The 17,639-nt window shown below is 43.4% G+C and overlaps 2 protein-coding genes across 3 annotated transcripts in view; one reads left to right on the forward strand and one right to left on the reverse strand.

Annotated features, from left to right (window-relative positions):
- Positions 1 to 217: 217 nt before the first annotated feature.
- Positions 218 to 2,820, reverse strand: TEX46 (testis expressed 46). The gene is made up of 2 exons (XM_036025510.1): positions 2,238 to 2,820; positions 218 to 595 (listed from the first exon to the last, which is right to left on the reverse strand). Exons 1-2 carry the CDS (start codon positions 2,427 to 2,429, stop codon positions 398 to 400), a joined length of 390 nt encoding a protein of 129 aa, XP_035881403.1. The 5' UTR covers positions 2,430 to 2,820; the 3' UTR covers positions 218 to 397.
- Positions 2,821 to 6,413: 3,593 nt separating this feature from the next.
- The window catches only part of KDM1A (lysine demethylase 1A), a 46,113-nt gene continuing 34,887 nt past the window's right edge, over positions 6,414 to 17,639 (forward strand). For both annotated transcript variants that reach the window (XM_028513773.2, XM_028513776.2), the window contains exons 1-2: positions 6,414 to 6,907; positions 12,288 to 12,453. In XM_028513773.2, coding sequence (XP_028369574.1) covers positions 6,548 to 6,907; positions 12,288 to 12,453 — 526 coding nt within the window. In that variant the 5' untranslated portion in view covers positions 6,414 to 6,547. The remainder of the gene's footprint in view (positions 6,908 to 12,287; positions 12,454 to 17,639) is intronic.

Below are 17,639 nucleotides of genomic sequence, written 5' to 3' on the forward strand. Positions count from 1 at the left end.
ATGTTGGCCTCCGGGCCAGGGACGCACTTGGGGCCTCTGCGTGCAGAGCGGGGGGGGGGGGGGGGGGGGGGGGGTGAGGGGAGGCGGGGCGGGCACTGGGGAGGCCGCTGCTGCTGCTGCGAGGCTCAGGGCGGACAGGAATGCAGCGCCCTGAATCAGGGCGGCCCCCCCCCCCCCCCCCCCGCCACCCCGCTGCAAGGGGGGAAGGGCGGGGCTCTAGGGCCCGCAGGCTGCGTCTCTGGGGGGTGCTGTGCCGCTGATGGGGCGAGTGACCCTGCAGCCTCGGTCCTCTCCTGTGTTGTGATTCACTAAGAAAATCCAAAGGTCTCCGACAGGGCTTTACTGAGTAAAGGTGACACGGGAAGAGGCCAGCCACCCGGGCTCGGACGGGACGGCGTCAGGGGGAGTGGGATGTGCACTCGGAGAAGATGGAGATCGACTCGCGCTCCCTCAGCCTGTGCTGCTGCCCTGCAGGAAGAGCCCGCCGCCGGCTCCACCTGTCCTGGCGGCTCAGCTTATTCCACAAGATGAACATCTGATTCTCCAGGACCTTCAGCTTCATCTCACTGACCATCAGCCGCTCGAGGATCTTGTCCTGGAGGGCCAAGCAGGCGTGCAGTCTCTCGATTTGTCTCGTGTTCACGGTGGGGCCCTTGGGCGTGGCTTCAGGGGTCTTTGGTTTCTCTTTCTCTTCCTAAGCGCCCCACCAGCAGGGAAAGAGGAGAGGCTGGTTAACCGCGATAGCCGCCCCCTTCCCCTGCCCGATGATTATAAGCGTCATCCCAACTTGCACAACCAGCCCTCCAGGAGCGCGCCCTGTGGGTGAGAGCACTGGGGCCCGGTGAGGGACGGTCCCTCTCTCAGCATCCCCCAGCCTGCAGGGGAGACCCCACGCACCCACGACCCACAGTTCCCTGTGGTCCATAGGAATCAATAACAGGGCCGCCAATCTGGGCTCGCTCGCAAAGAACGTAACACCTTCACCCAAATGTACGTCTCCAGAGCCGTGCTTTCCCGGCATGCCCGAGAGCCCCGCCCCGCCCTGCAAGGGCTCCAGCTGCCGAGTCTCAGAGGAGACAACACGCTCTGACCTCTGCATTCCTCATCTGCCCCCTCACCGAGCCTAGTAATACTTCATCTTTTTTCTTTTTGGAGCCCTTCACACACAAAAAAGTAATGGTTCCAACAAATATGCATGTTCCCACACCAGCTTCAGAAAGAAAATATCACAAATGTAACAGTGGGTCCCTCTCCTAGAGTGACCCCTCCCTCCCTGAGCCTCATCTCCACCGCGGCCTTGATCAGTGTCTGTGTTTTCCGTGCACTTTTTTAACTAGCAGTGGTTTGCAACGAGAGGCTATTTTGCCCTCCCCAGGGGACCTTTGGCAACATCTGCAGACACTTTTGGTTGTCACAAAAGGGGTGACGGATGCTATTGGCATCCTATGGGCAGAGGCTGAGGAAGCTGCTAAACATCTAACAATGCACAGGACAGTCCCTCACAAAAAGAATGATCCGGCCCGAAATGTCAATCATGTGGAAGTTGAAAAAATCCTGCCCTCCCCTGGCTGCTGTGGCTCAGTGGATTGAGTGCCAGCCTGCAAACCAAAGGGTTGCCATTTCAATTCCCAGTCAGGGCACATGCCTGGGTTGTGGGCCAGGTCCCCAGTAGGGGGCGTGTGAAAGGCAACCACATGTTGATGTTTCTCTCCCTCTCTTTCTCCCTCCCTTCCCCTCTCTCTAGAAATAAAAAAAAAAATAAATAAAATCTTTTAAAAAAGAAAAACCCTGCCTTAATATATTTCACTAAGTACGTGCATTCATAAACAAGATAGGATATTGTTTGGCATATTTTTAGATTTGTATATGTCATAATCCTTATACATCTCTCCTATCATCGTTACATTTTAGAGATTTACCTATGTTTTACACGTGTCTTTAGTTTCATTTTTCCTTTAAAGGAGTTGTTACTGTTGCCAAAGCATGTGGGCATCAAACCTGAAGTAGGAGAGTGTGGGACAGTCCCAACCTTAGAGCCAAGACATCGGAAGCCTTGAGAAGGTTGTGTTTGGTGCTTCATCGCCCAAGAGGCAGCTGCAGAGGAGGGACGCACGCAGGCCGGAGTCGTGGGTTCCTCAGTCGTGCCCCATTATTCTGACACCTTCCCTGTCCCCCAAGCCCCAATCTAGGGGCTTCACCCTCACCCTCAGCTGAAGCTCAAGGCTCCTCTTGCTCACCTGCTGGGACTTTGGGGGGGTGGGCTTCAGTTCATGCTTGACCAGCCAGTTGCTAAGCAACAGCAGAAAGAATAGGAACCCAAACAAGGCTGGCTTATAGCTGATCAGCCAAGCCACCAATGCTCCGATGGCACCTGAGGAATCAAGTATGTCGTGGAGATTCCTAAGAAGAGATATTAGTTCTTCCAGCATTCTGGCTTGGTGGCGCCCAGGCCCCAAGACCCAGCCTCAGCTACCTCTCTGGGACAGTTGCCTCCATAACAGGAGTCATGGATGCCCTGTCCTGTAAGTCATGACTGGCCCCCAGCAGCACCCCTCCCCCGTTGCCACATAACAATAAGATTGACTACTCCTATGTCTTAAGCGGTCACTATGTGTCAGACTTGGACAGGCAGTTTGCAAGCATCATCTCATAATGCCCTCACAAGAGCCAGGTGATGTAGGCCTTAGTGATGCCTCATTCATTCGACAGAACTTCTGGGCCTAGCCACTGAGAATAAAACAGCCAGGAACACATCCTCTGCCCTCACAGGGAGGGAGACTGCAAAGAAAAATTAACCCAACATTTGGAAATAAGGCTCAAACTTTACGGCAAGTCTGTTCACAGTAATACTAGAATATTCTCTAACTGGGAATATTCTGTGGGTCACCCGATACTTTAGGAGAAAGTAACTTTATTTGACTTACTCTTAAATATTGATTAGCTCCCACTCTGTGGAGTCAGATGTTAACTTTTAAAAAACGGGTAAGTTGCTCTAGCAATTCCACTTGGGAATATGTACCCCAAACAACCTAAAGCAGGGTCTCGAAGCGAGATTTGCGCACCCACGTCCGTAGCAGCATGACTCTCAATGGTGGAAAGGTGGGAGCCACCCAAAAATCCATCGACAGGTGAATGGGTAAAAAGGAAGGAAATTCTGACACATGCTACAACGTGGGTGAACTTAGAGGCGATTACGCTAACTGAAAGAAGCCAGTCACAAAAAGACAAAAGCTGTTTGATTTCACTGACGTGAAATATTTTGAGTGGTCAAGTCTATAGAGACAGAAAATAGAACGGTGGTTGGAGGGGCTGGGGGTGGGGCAGGGGAGTGTTGGAGAGTGACTGTCTACGGGTACAGAGGTTTTCAAGATGAAAAGAGTTCTGGAGATTGTTTGTCCGACCATGTGAATGTAATTAACACTAAACTGTACATGTAAAAATGGTTAAGCCCCGGCTGGTGTGGCTCAGTGGACTGAGTGCCGCCATCCTGCAGTTCAGTCCTCGGTCAGAGCACATGCCTGGATTGCCGACCAGGTCCCCAGTTGGGGCGGAGGGGGGTCGAGAGGCAAGCTATCTGTGTATTTCTCGAACATTAATGTTTCTCTCCCTCTTTCTCCCTTCCTTCCCCTCTCTCTAAAAGTAAATAAATCAAATCTTTAAAAATAAATAAATAAAAAATGGTTAAGATGGTAACCTTTAGGTTATATGTATTTTAATACAATTTAAGAAAATGAAATTAGTTACGGGCCTACCTCACTTTATTGTGTTTTGCTTTATGTACTTTGCAGGTGTTGCATTTTTCACAAAGCGAAGGCCACTCCCTCCACTAGCAAAAAGATTACGCTGACTTGATCGTGATGCTTGCTTTATCATGGTGGTCTGGAACCCAGATTGCAGTGTCTCTAAGGTATGCCTGTATTTCTGGAAAGAAAATGGATAAGTTGCAAATGATATTTTGGGGAGGGCAAATAAATGCAAATGGTTCTGTCTAAGAGAAAAGATAATCCCCAAAGTTTAGTATTATGGCATCGTAAGACATTAACTACCTTTTCTTTATTTAAAAATAGTTCACAGTCTTATTCTAGCATTCTGTCTTCCACTGAGCAATGACTAAATATAGCAATTTTTCATATTCTCCTTTGAACAAGCTTTATCTTCCTGCTGTTTTTCTCAATAATAAAATCAGTCAGTCAATCAATCTTTGGCCCTGGCCAGGTAGCTCAGTTGATTAGAGCATTATCCTGATATGCCAAGTTTGTGGGTTCGATCCCCCGTCAAGGCACATACAAGAATCAACCAATGAATGCATAAATGAGTGGAACAACAAGTCAATGATTCTCTTTTTCTTTAAAATCAATTCACTTTTAAAAGTGAAAAATCTTTGACATATGTCCATTATTTTTTATGGAAGTTCTTAATGTTCAAATATCAATTCCAATGGCTATGATATTCTAATATATTGAATTAGTCACCACTTTCTGGGCCTTTAGTTTAGTTTTCCTTGCTTGTTATTATACATAACTTGAGATAAACAGCATTGAAGTTAAATCTTTGTACCCATACTTAAACATTTCCAGAGAATGTTTTCCTGAAAGTGGAATTGCTGGGTCAAACCATATGGATATTTTTAAAATATAATTTTAAGTTTTAACAAATTATTATATGTTAAACAATTCACATAGAACCATAGGATGTATGAACTATTACTTGCAAATGACTTCAGCACTGGTAGAATTTCATAATTTTTTACCTTGTTAAGTAGAAAGTTAGGAGTTGGATAAGTCATAAAAAAAGACTTGGTTGCTTAAAATAAAAAAAAAACAAAACAAACTACAGGATATAGAACAAACAGGCTTGTCTCCTGTCTCACCCCTTCCCATCAATCCAGCTCTTTTAGCTGGTATTGATCTTCTGATATTTATCTTGATATAGCCAAATAGTATGTTTATACTGTTATTTTTTATTTCTTTTTAAAGAGATTTTATTTATTTTATTTTTAGAGAGAGACAGAAACATCAATGTGTGGTTGCCTCTGTTATGCCCCCAACTGGGGACCTGGCCTGCAACCCAGGCCTGTGTCCTGACTGGGAATTGAACTGGTGACGCTTTGGTTCACAGGCCAGCACTCAATCCACTGAGCCACAGCAGCCAGGACTATTTCTTGATTTCTCAATTTTGATGTTATATATTATCTTTTCATGATGGGAGATGAGGATTTACCTCCCATGCAGAATCTCTCTCATCCTCACTTCACCCCCTTCTATAAACCCCTCTCACCCTCTCACCCCTCTCCTCCACAAACTTTCTCTTTCCTCCATTCTCTCAATATGATTCTATCACTTGGGTTAAAACAATATTCATTGCTTATGTTACTATGCCAATGTAGCTCACAGCCCAGCCACATGTTGTCCTGGAACTACAACTTCTTGCACAGCTACTGCTTGTTTTTTTTTTGTTTGCTTAGTTTTTAAAAGTCAACTTCATGATGTACAATCGACATAAAATAAAACATACCTATTTTCTGACTGGTGTAGCTCAGTGGATTGAGCTCGGGCTGTGAACCAAAGTGTCACAGGTTCAATTCCCAGTCAGGCCACATACCTGGGTTGCAGGCGACAGCCCCCAGCAACTGCACATTGATGTTTATCTCTCTTTCTCCCTCCCTTCCCTCTCGACAAATAAATAAATAAAATCTTTAAAAAAACATACCTATTTTACTTGTGCAGTCCAATGAGTTTTGACTAATGTATATACCACCCCAATCAAGATATAAAACATTTTCATTACTCCCAGCAAGTTCTCTCCTGCTCTTTTGCAGACAACACCCACACTCCTCCCAGGCAACCACAGATTGGACTCCAACACTAGAGACTAGGATTACCAGTTCTCAGACTTCATGTAAACGGAATCATTTTTTGAAAATTACAGTATATTTTGAAGGGACATGTAAAAAAGCAATTATAGTTCTGTGGAAATAAGCTTGAAGAACACGAAGCCTGATTTAGAATTGGGTCAGGGAAGGATTCCTGGAGTTAAAAGAATAAATCACCACTACTATCTTTGAAAGCAAGAACTCCATAATTAAACCCTTGTCACCTAGTAAGCATTAATAAATATTAGTTGAATTGACGAATGAATAGGTGAATGAATGAATGCGTGAATAGATTTATAAGTCTGTCCAGGTCCCTGGATGAAACGGTCGCCCTCGGAGGTGCAGTCTGGCCCAGAAGCCCTAAGAGCAGGACGGTGCTGGGGCCAACTCTGAAGGCCAAGGGGACGCTCTAGGAAAGCATCGCGTTCTCCGCCACCGGTGCCGCTCTAGCCGCCAGAACGCGGTTCTATGGCGGCGGGGGGCGGGGGAGGGCGGGGCCGTGGGCGTCCCGGGCCTTTTTGTTCCGTCGCGGCGGGAGCGCGCTTCGCGCGTGCGTAGGCGGCGGCCGTCGTTGGCGCGCGCACTGCGTGAAGTGAAGCGAGTCCGGGTGGTTGCGGACCCACGGACTCACAGGTTGAACGGCCCCTTCGGCTGTCGGCAGCCAGGCGGCCCGAGATGTTGTCCGGGAAGAAGGCGGCGGCTGCAGCGGCCGCGGCCGCGGCGGCCGCAGCGGCGGCAGCTGGCTCGGAGGCCGGCGCCGGGGCCGCGGCGGGCTCGGAGAACGGCTCAGAGGTGGCCGCGCCGCCGGGGGGCCCGTCTGGCCCTGCAGAGGCCGGGCCGGGAGCGGCCGGGGAGCGCACTCCCCGCAAGAAGGAGCCTCCGCGGGCCTCGCCGCCCGGGGGCCTCGCCGAGCCGCCAGGATCCGCCGCACCTCAGGCCGGGCCTACCGTCGTGCCTGGATCTGCGACCCCCATGGAAACGGGAATCGCAGAGACTCCGGAGGGGCGACGGACCAGCCGGCGCAAGCGGGCGAAGGTGAGGCCCGGCCCCCTCCCTCAAAGCACGAACCCCAGTGTCTAGCCTCCCCGAGGTTGTCCGGCCCCCCATCAACCCCTCTTCCCCGGTCTTGGGCCTTACGCCCCGTGCCCACCCAGACCTCCCCAGTCAGTCGATCCCCACCCCGCATTCCCATTAGCTAGATGAGAGAGGGGAAGGTCTTTGCCTGTGTTGAAGGCGGTCTTTGTGCTGGGACCGGGCCCTCCTGGGAAAGGGAGGATTGACGTGCGGGTCGATTCCCTCGTTACATTTTGTACTCCTTTGCATTTTCCTGAGTGGAAAAAATGGCTCCCAGACGTGGAGTTGGGGTTGGCGTTGCTGGAGACGTACCCCACTAGTTTGTTCCCAGCTGTGCCTGGAAGCTAGCTGCTCAGCAGTGTTTACGGGGTGTCAGCTGGGAGCACATTGGGGCCGCAGGGTGATCCTCATGAAATTGCCTTAGCCATTAAGAAAGAGACCGAAAAGAAAGGAACGTTTTTTCCGAGCCCTCGATATGTGCTAGGAGTTTTCTCCTTTTTCTTTGTATGCTCTCAGTGATCTTTTCATGAAGATATTTACGATGAAGCTGATATCAGTGAATCTAGATACAACTGTGGGAAGAAAGAGGTTTGTCACAGGGTAGTGTGCACCCAGACAATAGCCGCCCCGCGTCTCTGGGTGCCAGGTGCTGTGTTCCGAGCATCATCAACGTTTTGTTTTTGGTAGACACCCGGGGACAGGTATTGCCAGCCCCGGTTTAGTAATGAGTAAACCGAGGCACACAGTTTAAGCTGCTTGCCCAAAGTCACACTGCTCACCAAGGGGTGGAACGGGAATGTGAGCCCTGCACGTAGGTCCTAATGAGGTATGTCAGCCTCTGAGACAAAGGACCACATGGGACCCCTGCAGTGTGTGGGGCACTGGAGCAGTCCTAGAGCACAGACTTTATTGTCGTTTTTACTGAATTTATCAGGGCGACTGGTTAATAAAATTAGATAGGTTTCAGGTGTATAATTCTATAATACATCATTTGTGCATTGTATTATGTGTTCACTGCCCCAAGTAGAGCACAGACTTTAGACAGGGGCCCCTCTGGAAATTTCATGGTCCAGCTGAAAATAACTGGAACCATACATACATAAATTTTTAAGTAACATTTAAAATCATGCAATTCATATAATTTGTACATGTAATAAGTTTTCTACCTGTATATAATTTTTTAAAAGATTTTATTTATCCACCTCCAGAGAGAGGGGAAGGGAGGGAGAGAAACATCAATGTGTGGTTGCCTCGCGCACACCCCCAACTGGGGACCTGGCCTGCAACCCAGGCCGGTGTCCTGACTGGGAATCAAACCGTGACCGGTTTGCAGCACAGTACCTAATCCACTGAGCCACACTAGTCAGGGCTGAATTTATTTTAATTTAAACACTGATAGCCATGTGGTAGGTGCTCTGTAGGCACATGTGGCTAGTTCGGTCTTACTGGAAGCATCGATGCAGATCATTGCCATTATTATAGAAAATTTCGTCAGGCAGCTCTACACTAGACTAGGAAGTGCAGCTCATAGTGCTGTGAGAATTCACAAGAGGGGAAGGTTTATTTCTATGTTTGGAACAGTTAGGAAATAATATGCAGAGCAGCTGGACCTTGGATTTTAGGTGTTAGGTTAACAGGAAAAGGTGGCAGTAGCTTTTAGGGAGTTTAGCGAGTTTAGGGATTGGTAAAACAGCACTGAGGACCTTTTGACTAGTGTGTTAGAAAATGATTAGAAGTAAGTTTGACTAGTTAGAGCCAGAGAGTTTATACCCTAGTTTGAAAAGGTTGGCGTTCATCTGTTAAACTATCTTGGAACATCACAGATTTGGAAAATTAATCTGGCAGTTGTACCTAGGTGAAAGAATTAAAAGGAAGAAAGATTAAAACAAACAAACAAAAGATCAGGTTTAAGGTGACTGGGGAGTGAGTGAATCAGGATAGCAAGAGTGTGGGAGAGAAACTCGTCCATGTAAAGGTGTGAGTAGTGCCCTGCTGACACATATCCTCCTATGGGGACATCTCTGTGCCCTTGGTTGTATTTACTTAGGGATGGGAGATTCCCAGGCCTTCCTGCTCAGAGTATCTGTTCCTTTTTTCAGGGGAATAGTTTTTATTTTTTAGAGTTTATGTGACTCTTTTAGATGGTTTTAAAACTTTTTATTAAGTGGAGAAGTTCTTTTACAAAAGAAAATTTTATGCAGAATCCCCAAATAAAATATACCTGTTTTATATTAAGAAATTTAAAGGTTTTTTAAAAGGTTTTAAATAAAGATTTAAGTAAATATTTAAATCTAATTAAAGGTTTAAATAAATCTTTAAATCCAATTAAAAATTTAAATAAATCTTTAAATCTAATTAAAATAAATAAATAAATATTTTATTTATTTCTTTTTAGAGAGGGGAAAGGAGGGAGAAAGAGAGGGAGAGAAGCATGATGTGAGAGACAAACAGAGATCGGTTGCCTCTCTCATGCCCCCAGCTGGGGACCTAGCTGGCAACCCAGGCATGTGCCCTGACTGGGAATTGAACTGACAACCTTTAGGGCTGCAGGTCAGCGCTCAATCCACTGAGCCACGCCAGCCAGGGCAGAAATTTACATTTATTTTATTTTAGTTGTCAGTCTTTGAGAAAATGAGGCTATTTTGATAGCTAAATTAAGCACAATAGTTGAAGACTTGTTTCAGCCTCAGAATCCAATTTTATTGGTGTATTTTATTTATGAAATATTATAAAGATCCAGTATGGATTGATAAGTAGAGCAGAAAATTGTTTTTGTTTGTTCAGCTTGTTTTCCCACCTCAGGACACTCAGTTGAAAAGAAATGGAAGAAAAAATTCCATTCTTGGGTCTCCCCAAAATTGTTACCCAAGCAATACAAGTTCATGTGATGGTGGTCTCTAAAGGGTTATGGTTTGGATAACACATGAGTGTATATGAGTGTATATTTTTGTTTTAAAAACACATTTAAAAATTAATAAACGAGCCCCATCTGGTGTGCCTCAATGGATTGAGTGCCGGCCTGTGAAGCAAGGGATCACTGGTTCAGTTCCCAGTCGGGGCACATGCCTGGATTGCAGGCCAGGTCCCAGTAGGGTGCACAAAAAGCAGCTACACATTGATGTTTCTCTCCCTCTCTTACTCCTGCCCTCCCCCTCTCTCTAAAAATAAATAAATAAAATCTTTTAAAAATTAATAAGTGAAATCCCAAAGAGTCCTCTGGTTCTGTGGGACACAGTTTTTTCTGTTGTTTTTTAAGTACTACCTGTAGATAGCCTTGCTACTATCTCTAGGTATTTTTCTAATCCCTTTTTTCCTGAAAACCAAAAGACCAGCCTTTATAGTGTATTCCTTGCTAATAGTTATTCCTTCACCAAAAACAATAGATTTTTTAAACAGTAGAATGTTTAAAAGATTGTTTTTGCTACAAAATTTCTCAGTACCTTTAATGTGCGTTATGACCTTGGGGGCTTTGTAAAGATTAGTGTTTCCCAAACTTAGATTCATTTTTCCTTCAAAGACCATAGTGTCTAATGGAACATCCTTTGGGAACAGCTGAACTACTGTAGTAGAAAGGGTTTTATATTATTCTCTGTGTTTGTCTCAGAATTTGCACATTGCCCCGTTTCCTAGTAGGCACTTGAGAAGTGACCACTGACTGACTGGATAAGATGGGATTAAAGGACTGGCTTTTGGGGTGGGTGGGGTGGGGTGGGGTGGTATCAGGCACTGTTGAGGGCTAAAGGGAGAAAAGGAAACTGTGTACTGTAAGCATGTATTACATTTTCTGACCCCTCTCTCTCTTTGAAACATTTTTACCTCCTGTTGATTTTTTACCCATTGTCCTGAGGTCTGTTTCTACTGTTTATCTTAGTCAAGTAGGCTAATGTTTAAATGGCTAGAGGTCTTATTGTAAAGCCTATCAATAAGATGGTTACTTTGATTAGGATCTTTTGTTTGCAACTGGAGTTTCAGCTTATTAAGCTCAGGGAGATTCTCATTAGTAACCATTTTTCCATTGTACCATGTACTCAGTGTTCATTATTTGATAAATCCTTGTGCTAAATATAATTCTTAGAGCATGGGCCAGAATTATTCAGTTTATTCTTAATTTTTGTTTCCATTTTCTAATCCAGTCTCAATTTTCAGTAAAACTTTTACCTCCCCTAGCCATTCACTCCCCACCCCCCAATCCTGTGGTTATGTAATTTAAAAAACAAGAAGAAAAGAAAAATATAAAACAGCCAGCCATCTGGAGCTATTTCATAAGTATTTCAATAGTTAAAATAGATTACATTTGCTACAACCTACAGGACTATTCATTTCAGAAATCTAATGAGTTAGGTACATTCTGTGTGGAAACCATGTTGCCTTTGCTCTGTCTCCACATCTAAATTATTTTTGTTTCATTCATTTTTGCTTTTCATCAAATCTGAAATCGTTAGAGAGCTGGTGTTTCTGTGGCTTCCTGGAATCTATTAGGGTAGGACTGACAGTGACATTTGACAGTGTTCCAGGTTGATGACTGTAATACCATATTAACACTTTGGCAAACAGGTCCTTAATAATCTTCCTTATCCTAAGTTGCTTTACCCCCCATAAAACATTCACTAAGACTGCTTCCTCTTTCTGTTTATTACCTGGTTCTCTCCATGGTAACCTGAGTGTGAATTAGTAAGACTGCAGCCTCCGCTCCCCGGTCACTTACTCCTGAATTTGTTGTAATAAGAATTCTTTGCTCTCAGTCACCTCCCTTAGGTCACCAGTTATTTTTTAAGCAAATATACTTTTTCATAGTTTAATTTGACTGTTCCTATTTGCAATTTTTATTCCTTCTCTCCCCCTCCCACCCCATTCCCATTTGGTTTCTGGCATTTTTTTACTATTTTCCCAAGGAATAGTAATTAGAAGAAGTACAGGCATTAGACAGACTTATTATTCTAGTTAACTCATATTTTTTGCCTAACTGGGGGGTTATTTTAGTTTAGGGGTTTTTTTTTGTTTAGTCCCCCCCCCCAAATTTGCAGTATGTAAACATGATACACACACAGTTGTTAAATACATTTGGGAGCTGTAGGCAGCCTCAGAGCCATTGATCTAAATGTCGGTGCTATGATGTAAAAGTTACATATTGGGCTAAGTCTGAACTGACACAAGATTGTTTTATGACAGATTTTGTTTTTAATAGCTAACCTATCGTGAGCTAGTTTGTTCCTTGGTGTTTTGCTTGTTTCCCTTAAAATTTAAAGTTAAAAAGCAGTTCACACTCACTGACGGTTCCATGTTGAGTCCCTGATTTTCGGCGTCACTGCACTTAGCTTTCCCTGGTGTGATCTCCGTGTAGGTAGAGTACAGAGAGATGGACGAAAGCTTGGCCAACCTCTCAGAAGACGAGTATTACTCAGAGGAAGAGAGAAACGCCAAAGCAGAGAAGGAGAAGAAGCTTCCCCCACCCCCTCCGCAAGCCCCACCTGAGGAAGAAAACGAAAGCGAGCCCGAAGAGCCGTCTGGTGAGTTGCAGTCATAGACCACAGTTTTGTTTTACCTTAGAAATAAGAGTGAACGGATTTATTCCTATTTTGCAGTGACATTTGTCTTCATCTTTGGTTTATACTGGTACTGTGTGTCTTAGTGTGTGTATGTAGGCACATACATGTGTACATACATACATAGCAGTACTGATACTCCCTTTGCGTGTGTCTGTACGTATGCAGGAGGGAAGGAAAGGGAGGGAGGTGGAAGGCTAGTAGCAGTCAGTGTGAGGCAGGTGGAAAGGTGGAGAAAATAATCGGTTAGAGAAAACACGGAGAAAGCCAAATCCAGAGAGCCAAACCTCTCCGTGATAACTCGTTTTCAGAATTGAGAGATAGACTGGTTCAGACATTATTCTGGCTAAATTATGCATTTACCAAGTGGTTAGAAAACTTGCATGGGGTGGTGTGATGTGGATTAGTTTGAGAAGAGTCTTTTCCTAATGAAAAATTTGAAAATATATCTGAGGCAAAAAAGAAAAGACCCACTAAGTACCTATTATTGTTCCATTGTTGAGCCCTCCCATCAAAGGTATGAGAACAGGCTGCGGGGAGATTTCAGTTCACAGTTTCACAACCTGGAAAGCTTAGTGGAGTCTGTGGTGTTGGAGTCGGAGCTTCAAATATCTGTAAAGAATTCTCACTGACATCCCCTTCGCCTGAGTCCTGCCGAGGACACCAGACCAATCAGGGACACCCGTCTGTTTTGGAGAGACCAAGCGAAAGTGGAATCTTAATTAATTTTTCGTATCTTATGCCCTTAGTGGTATTTCATGAACTTTTCTTGCCTTTAAATTTTTACTATATCCGTCTCCCTAAAATACTTCCTATATTTCCAGTAGCTCCAGGCCCATTCACCTTACCAATTCTTTTAGTCCCAAACCTTTTAAAAACAAAATGCTTATTTCAGACCCCATATGCTGTGTCATGCATGACTTTCATAGGTACCCAGATTACGGCACACATGTGTTTCATTTGCTAAGTTTTATTGTTTGTTTTAGACTTTTTTTTCCTAAGGTTTTTCCCTGTGGTTTTTACATAAATTGCCAGGCCCATACTGATTTGTGATTTGTTGGGATCAGAAGTCAGGTGTTAATTTAAACTTAGATTTAGAATATGCCAAACAGATTCTGGCTAAAACTCTCAAAAGTGAAAATTTATAATTTATAGTAATTATAGTAAAGTGTATTAAAAGAATATAGTTTGAGAACATTTATAAAAAGATAATTAGATTCTGGGTTCAGTTCATCTCAGAAATGATGAGGTTTTCTTAGAACGATTTTCCTAAAACTTCCTTAGAATGGCGTCTGGGACAGGTTGTTGGGAGTGGCATGTTACCTGTGGGACTGATGTCCCTGAGGCAGACGGAGCCTTCTCTGTACCTCGGTACCTGCTCTTTCTGTGGTTTCCTCCTCCCCTGTCTAGACGTACATTTAGCTCTCTTCCCTCGTTCCCTTATCTCCAGCTCTTTCCTGGACTCTTCCTTCCATATTCTTTCATTCTTGCTGCTTTTCTTTTTTTACCTTTGCCATAGACTTGCTAGAGAGATACAGGGGGATAATCCTTTTCCTGCTGTTACAGCTGAGAAGCCCCTGAGGTCCTAGTTCAGGAGCTCTGCTGCTCAGCAGCAGGTCCCACGTGCTGCTTCCCCCTCTGTGCAGTTGTCAGGGTCTCCGGCGAATAGCTGATTTACCACGGATACCAGTTCACGCATACCTTCTCTGTCTTCGGAAAATTTTAAACCAAGTCTCGAGTTGGTGTTTTCTTTTTCATGAAAGCAGCTATTTATTTGTTTATTTGTCATTGGTAGGTTTGTTATCTTTTTCCGTAAATGTCAGGCACTGTTTCCACAAAAAGTAAACATCTTAACAAAAGGATTTAAGATTGGGAGAACTGTCTTTATGCTATTTATGTTCTGGTTAACTTTAGTCCAGTGGTTTAGTGTAAATAACTGAGTATTTTGAGGAAAAATGTAAAGTTTTGTTTATTACGTTTAGGATATTGTCTGTTCTCAGAGGTGTGTTGATAATAGCCCAAACTTGCCAATATAATATGTCGTTGTGAAAATAAAGTTATTTTTTCTTTTAAACAACTTAAAATTAAAAAAAGAAATTCCAGGGTGAATTACGGAAGTACTTTACCCAGAAAAGTAGTGACTCAGTTTACTAGCTTACATAATTTAGAAATAGATTCGGCCCTGATGCTGAATCACATAATATTATCAGGTGAGTTCAAGTGTTTAAAAACGGTCCGGAGTTTCCAAATCTCTTGTCTTATCAGCGCCATTTCTTCAACTTCGGTTTTTACTTGCAAACTGGACAGGAGCATTGCCGTGTGGGTGTCTTCGTATCTTGAGAGGAGATGAGGGTCTGCTTCTCTACCAGATCTCTCCCTCAGCGCAGTGTAGGCAATGGCTAGAGACCGCTGCTCCCGTAAGCTGTGTAAGGAAGGTGTGAATACACCTCATTCTTACCAACATGTAAAGTTGTTTAGAAAATTTTGCTGTGCTTTTCACAGTGTAATCTTAAGGAGAATAAAATGTATTTTCTTAATTATGAAACCTCGAGGTATTTTGAAGTCAGTGGGTCAAATGGTTTGACTGGGGACGATTCCTCTAGGCGAGTTCTGAGAGGGGGTCAGAGGGAAGGTGGGGGCTTTAGCTACAGGGCTGAGGAGTTTGGACTTGATTTGCTTGAAGAAATTGGGATGGCCTGGTCAGGGGAGCACTGAGGTGGTTCTGAGTGAAGGCTGATGGACCAAAACACGTGTTTTGGGAAGATCCATCTGATGTGCCGTCTAAGGGTGACCTGAGGGAGCACAAAGACTGGCGCTGGGCAGACGACTTAGGCCATTGTGGTCATCAAGTTCAGTGGATTTGGGTCAGAAAAATGCTCTCAATATCAGTCTTAAATTTTTATAGAAATGAAATTTGGGGTTTTTTGTTTGTTTGGATTTAATTGGGAAGATGTTCTCTGTTCTGGCTTAAACATTGTTTTTAGATTTGTCATTTTTTGTTAACTGAAGGTGGCATGTAGTCCTATGGGAGTCACATGGGTGAATAATGTATTTTTGCTCCTTATCTTTAAAATCCACCTAAATTTCCATGTATTTTTGTATTTACTGTATACTTTAGATATATCTGTTTTACTAAATGATGGTTTTATTTGGTTTCCTAGTAATTTTCAATCAAGATAAAAGTGTTTTTTATTTTTTAGGACATGGCAACCAAACCTGAACAGGTTGTCTTTGGAACTGTTAGTTATGAGTAGGGCCATATAATAGGGGAGCACCTGTAGGACAGTGTAACATCTCAGCCGGACCACTGGTCTGGAATAATCACCCCTTTGTTAAAGTAGCCTTTTATTGGAGAAATTGTTCTTCCCTTTCTTAACTCAGTTGTTATCCTGTGTACCTTAGATTAATCCTCAGTGAGGATTTACTATGTTAACTGATATGCTAGCACTTACCTTTTTTATTTCCAAACAAAAACATTTTTTTCTTCACTGCTTTTAGAAATTGAAATTTTCTAGAAAAACCTCACTTGTAGTTCTTAGAGTCAAATTTCATATTGGATAACTCTTTAAGAACTCTGGTTTGTGAAGATATATTGCATTTGGGGTTAGAAATAGCTTAGTTGTATATAGCTTAAGATTTTTACCAAAAGTCTTAAAATACATGAAATGAAATTTGCGGGCTACTAAGATACCTTTCTCAAGACTTCTTCAAGTCAGTAGATTTCTAAATTTAAAAAAGCGTGTGTCTATATGTGTATTTCTTCCATGCTCAGTGATATCCTGATACTCTAATGACGCTGAAAGACTTCATTAAACTATCGGTTAACTCTTCAAACTAATTTTATTAGAGATGGGTATTAGATACAGTTAGCTGATCAGTGACAGCTCTGTATTACACTCTATTTTATTCAATGACTATGGGAAGAATCACCTTATCTCCTGTTTATATTCTTAAAAGAATTCTTGTAAGAATATAAACAAAGGAAGTACCTATTCTCTTCTCTGTTTTGCATGGAAATTTTGGATATGTGTGTTTGAAAGAGATATAGGCTAGTAAATAAATTATAGAAATCATTTGTGAGAGATTGGTATGACAGAAATTTATGTGTGTGTGTGTTTTAAAGATTTTATTTATTTTTTTAAATTTATTTTTAGAGGGGAAGGAAGGGAGCAGGAGAGGGAGGGAGACATCAGTGTGCAAGAGAAACACCAGCCGGTTGCCTCTCACACGCCCCCAGCTGGGGGCCTGGCCCACAACCCAGCCATGTGCCCTGACCAGGAATCGGACTGACAACCTTTCAGTTTTCGTGATGGTGCCCAACCCACTGAGCCACACCAACCAGGGCAGAAATTGGTGTGGTTTTAATTTGGGGTCTCTGTTCATATAATAGTCATACTACAGGTTGAAAGTATTTTTTTTTAATCACATAAAAGGAGATGTAACCTGAGTTAGTAAAAATACTAAGTTATAAAAAATACACAAAATGTATGTGTATGAGTAAAAAATTTAGTTTTAAATTCAATAAAATTTAATCACAAACACTGATATCATGAAATTATCCACATGATAAAAGATCAGTGACCAAAAATTTAATGAATTGTTTATTCGGTAAAACAAAAATCTGAATGACAGAATCTTTTGGACCGTCCTTTGGAGCTTGGTGTGATAGAATTTGACCAAAGAAGAATTGAACATGGATTTCCTTACTTTAAAAAGAAAAAAATCAGTAGTTCCAATATTTGTGCAGTTGCGTGTGTGTGTGTGTGTGTGTGTGTGTGTGTGTGTTTAAACAACTGATAGTCAGTTTATTAAGAAGGTTGATTTAGGCACCTGCATTGGTGGCTTCAGCCTTGACTCCTGGCTCAGTACTGACGAAAGAAATCTGTTTAACAATCTCAGAGGGGCTGTGCAAGTCAGTGAGTCGTTTGTGAATCCTCACATGAAGCCAGCCTCGTCTTAGAACCCTCCCCACAGGGGTTTTCTTACAGTGAGTCTCAGAGTCTTGGCAGGCATCCGAACTGGCCCTTTCACGCTGAGAGTCTTTTCGCCTCTGATCAAGTCAGCACAGACCTCCTCCAAAGCCTTTGGGGCTGGTCAGAGTAATTCTAATTCTAATTCTAATTCCATGAATCACCACCTCTGGTTCTACA

The sequence above is a fragment of the Phyllostomus discolor genome, chromosome 5 (assembly GCF_004126475.2).
Source record: "Phyllostomus discolor isolate MPI-MPIP mPhyDis1 chromosome 5, mPhyDis1.pri.v3, whole genome shotgun sequence".
NCBI lineage: Eukaryota > Metazoa > Chordata > Mammalia > Chiroptera > Phyllostomidae > Phyllostomus > Phyllostomus discolor.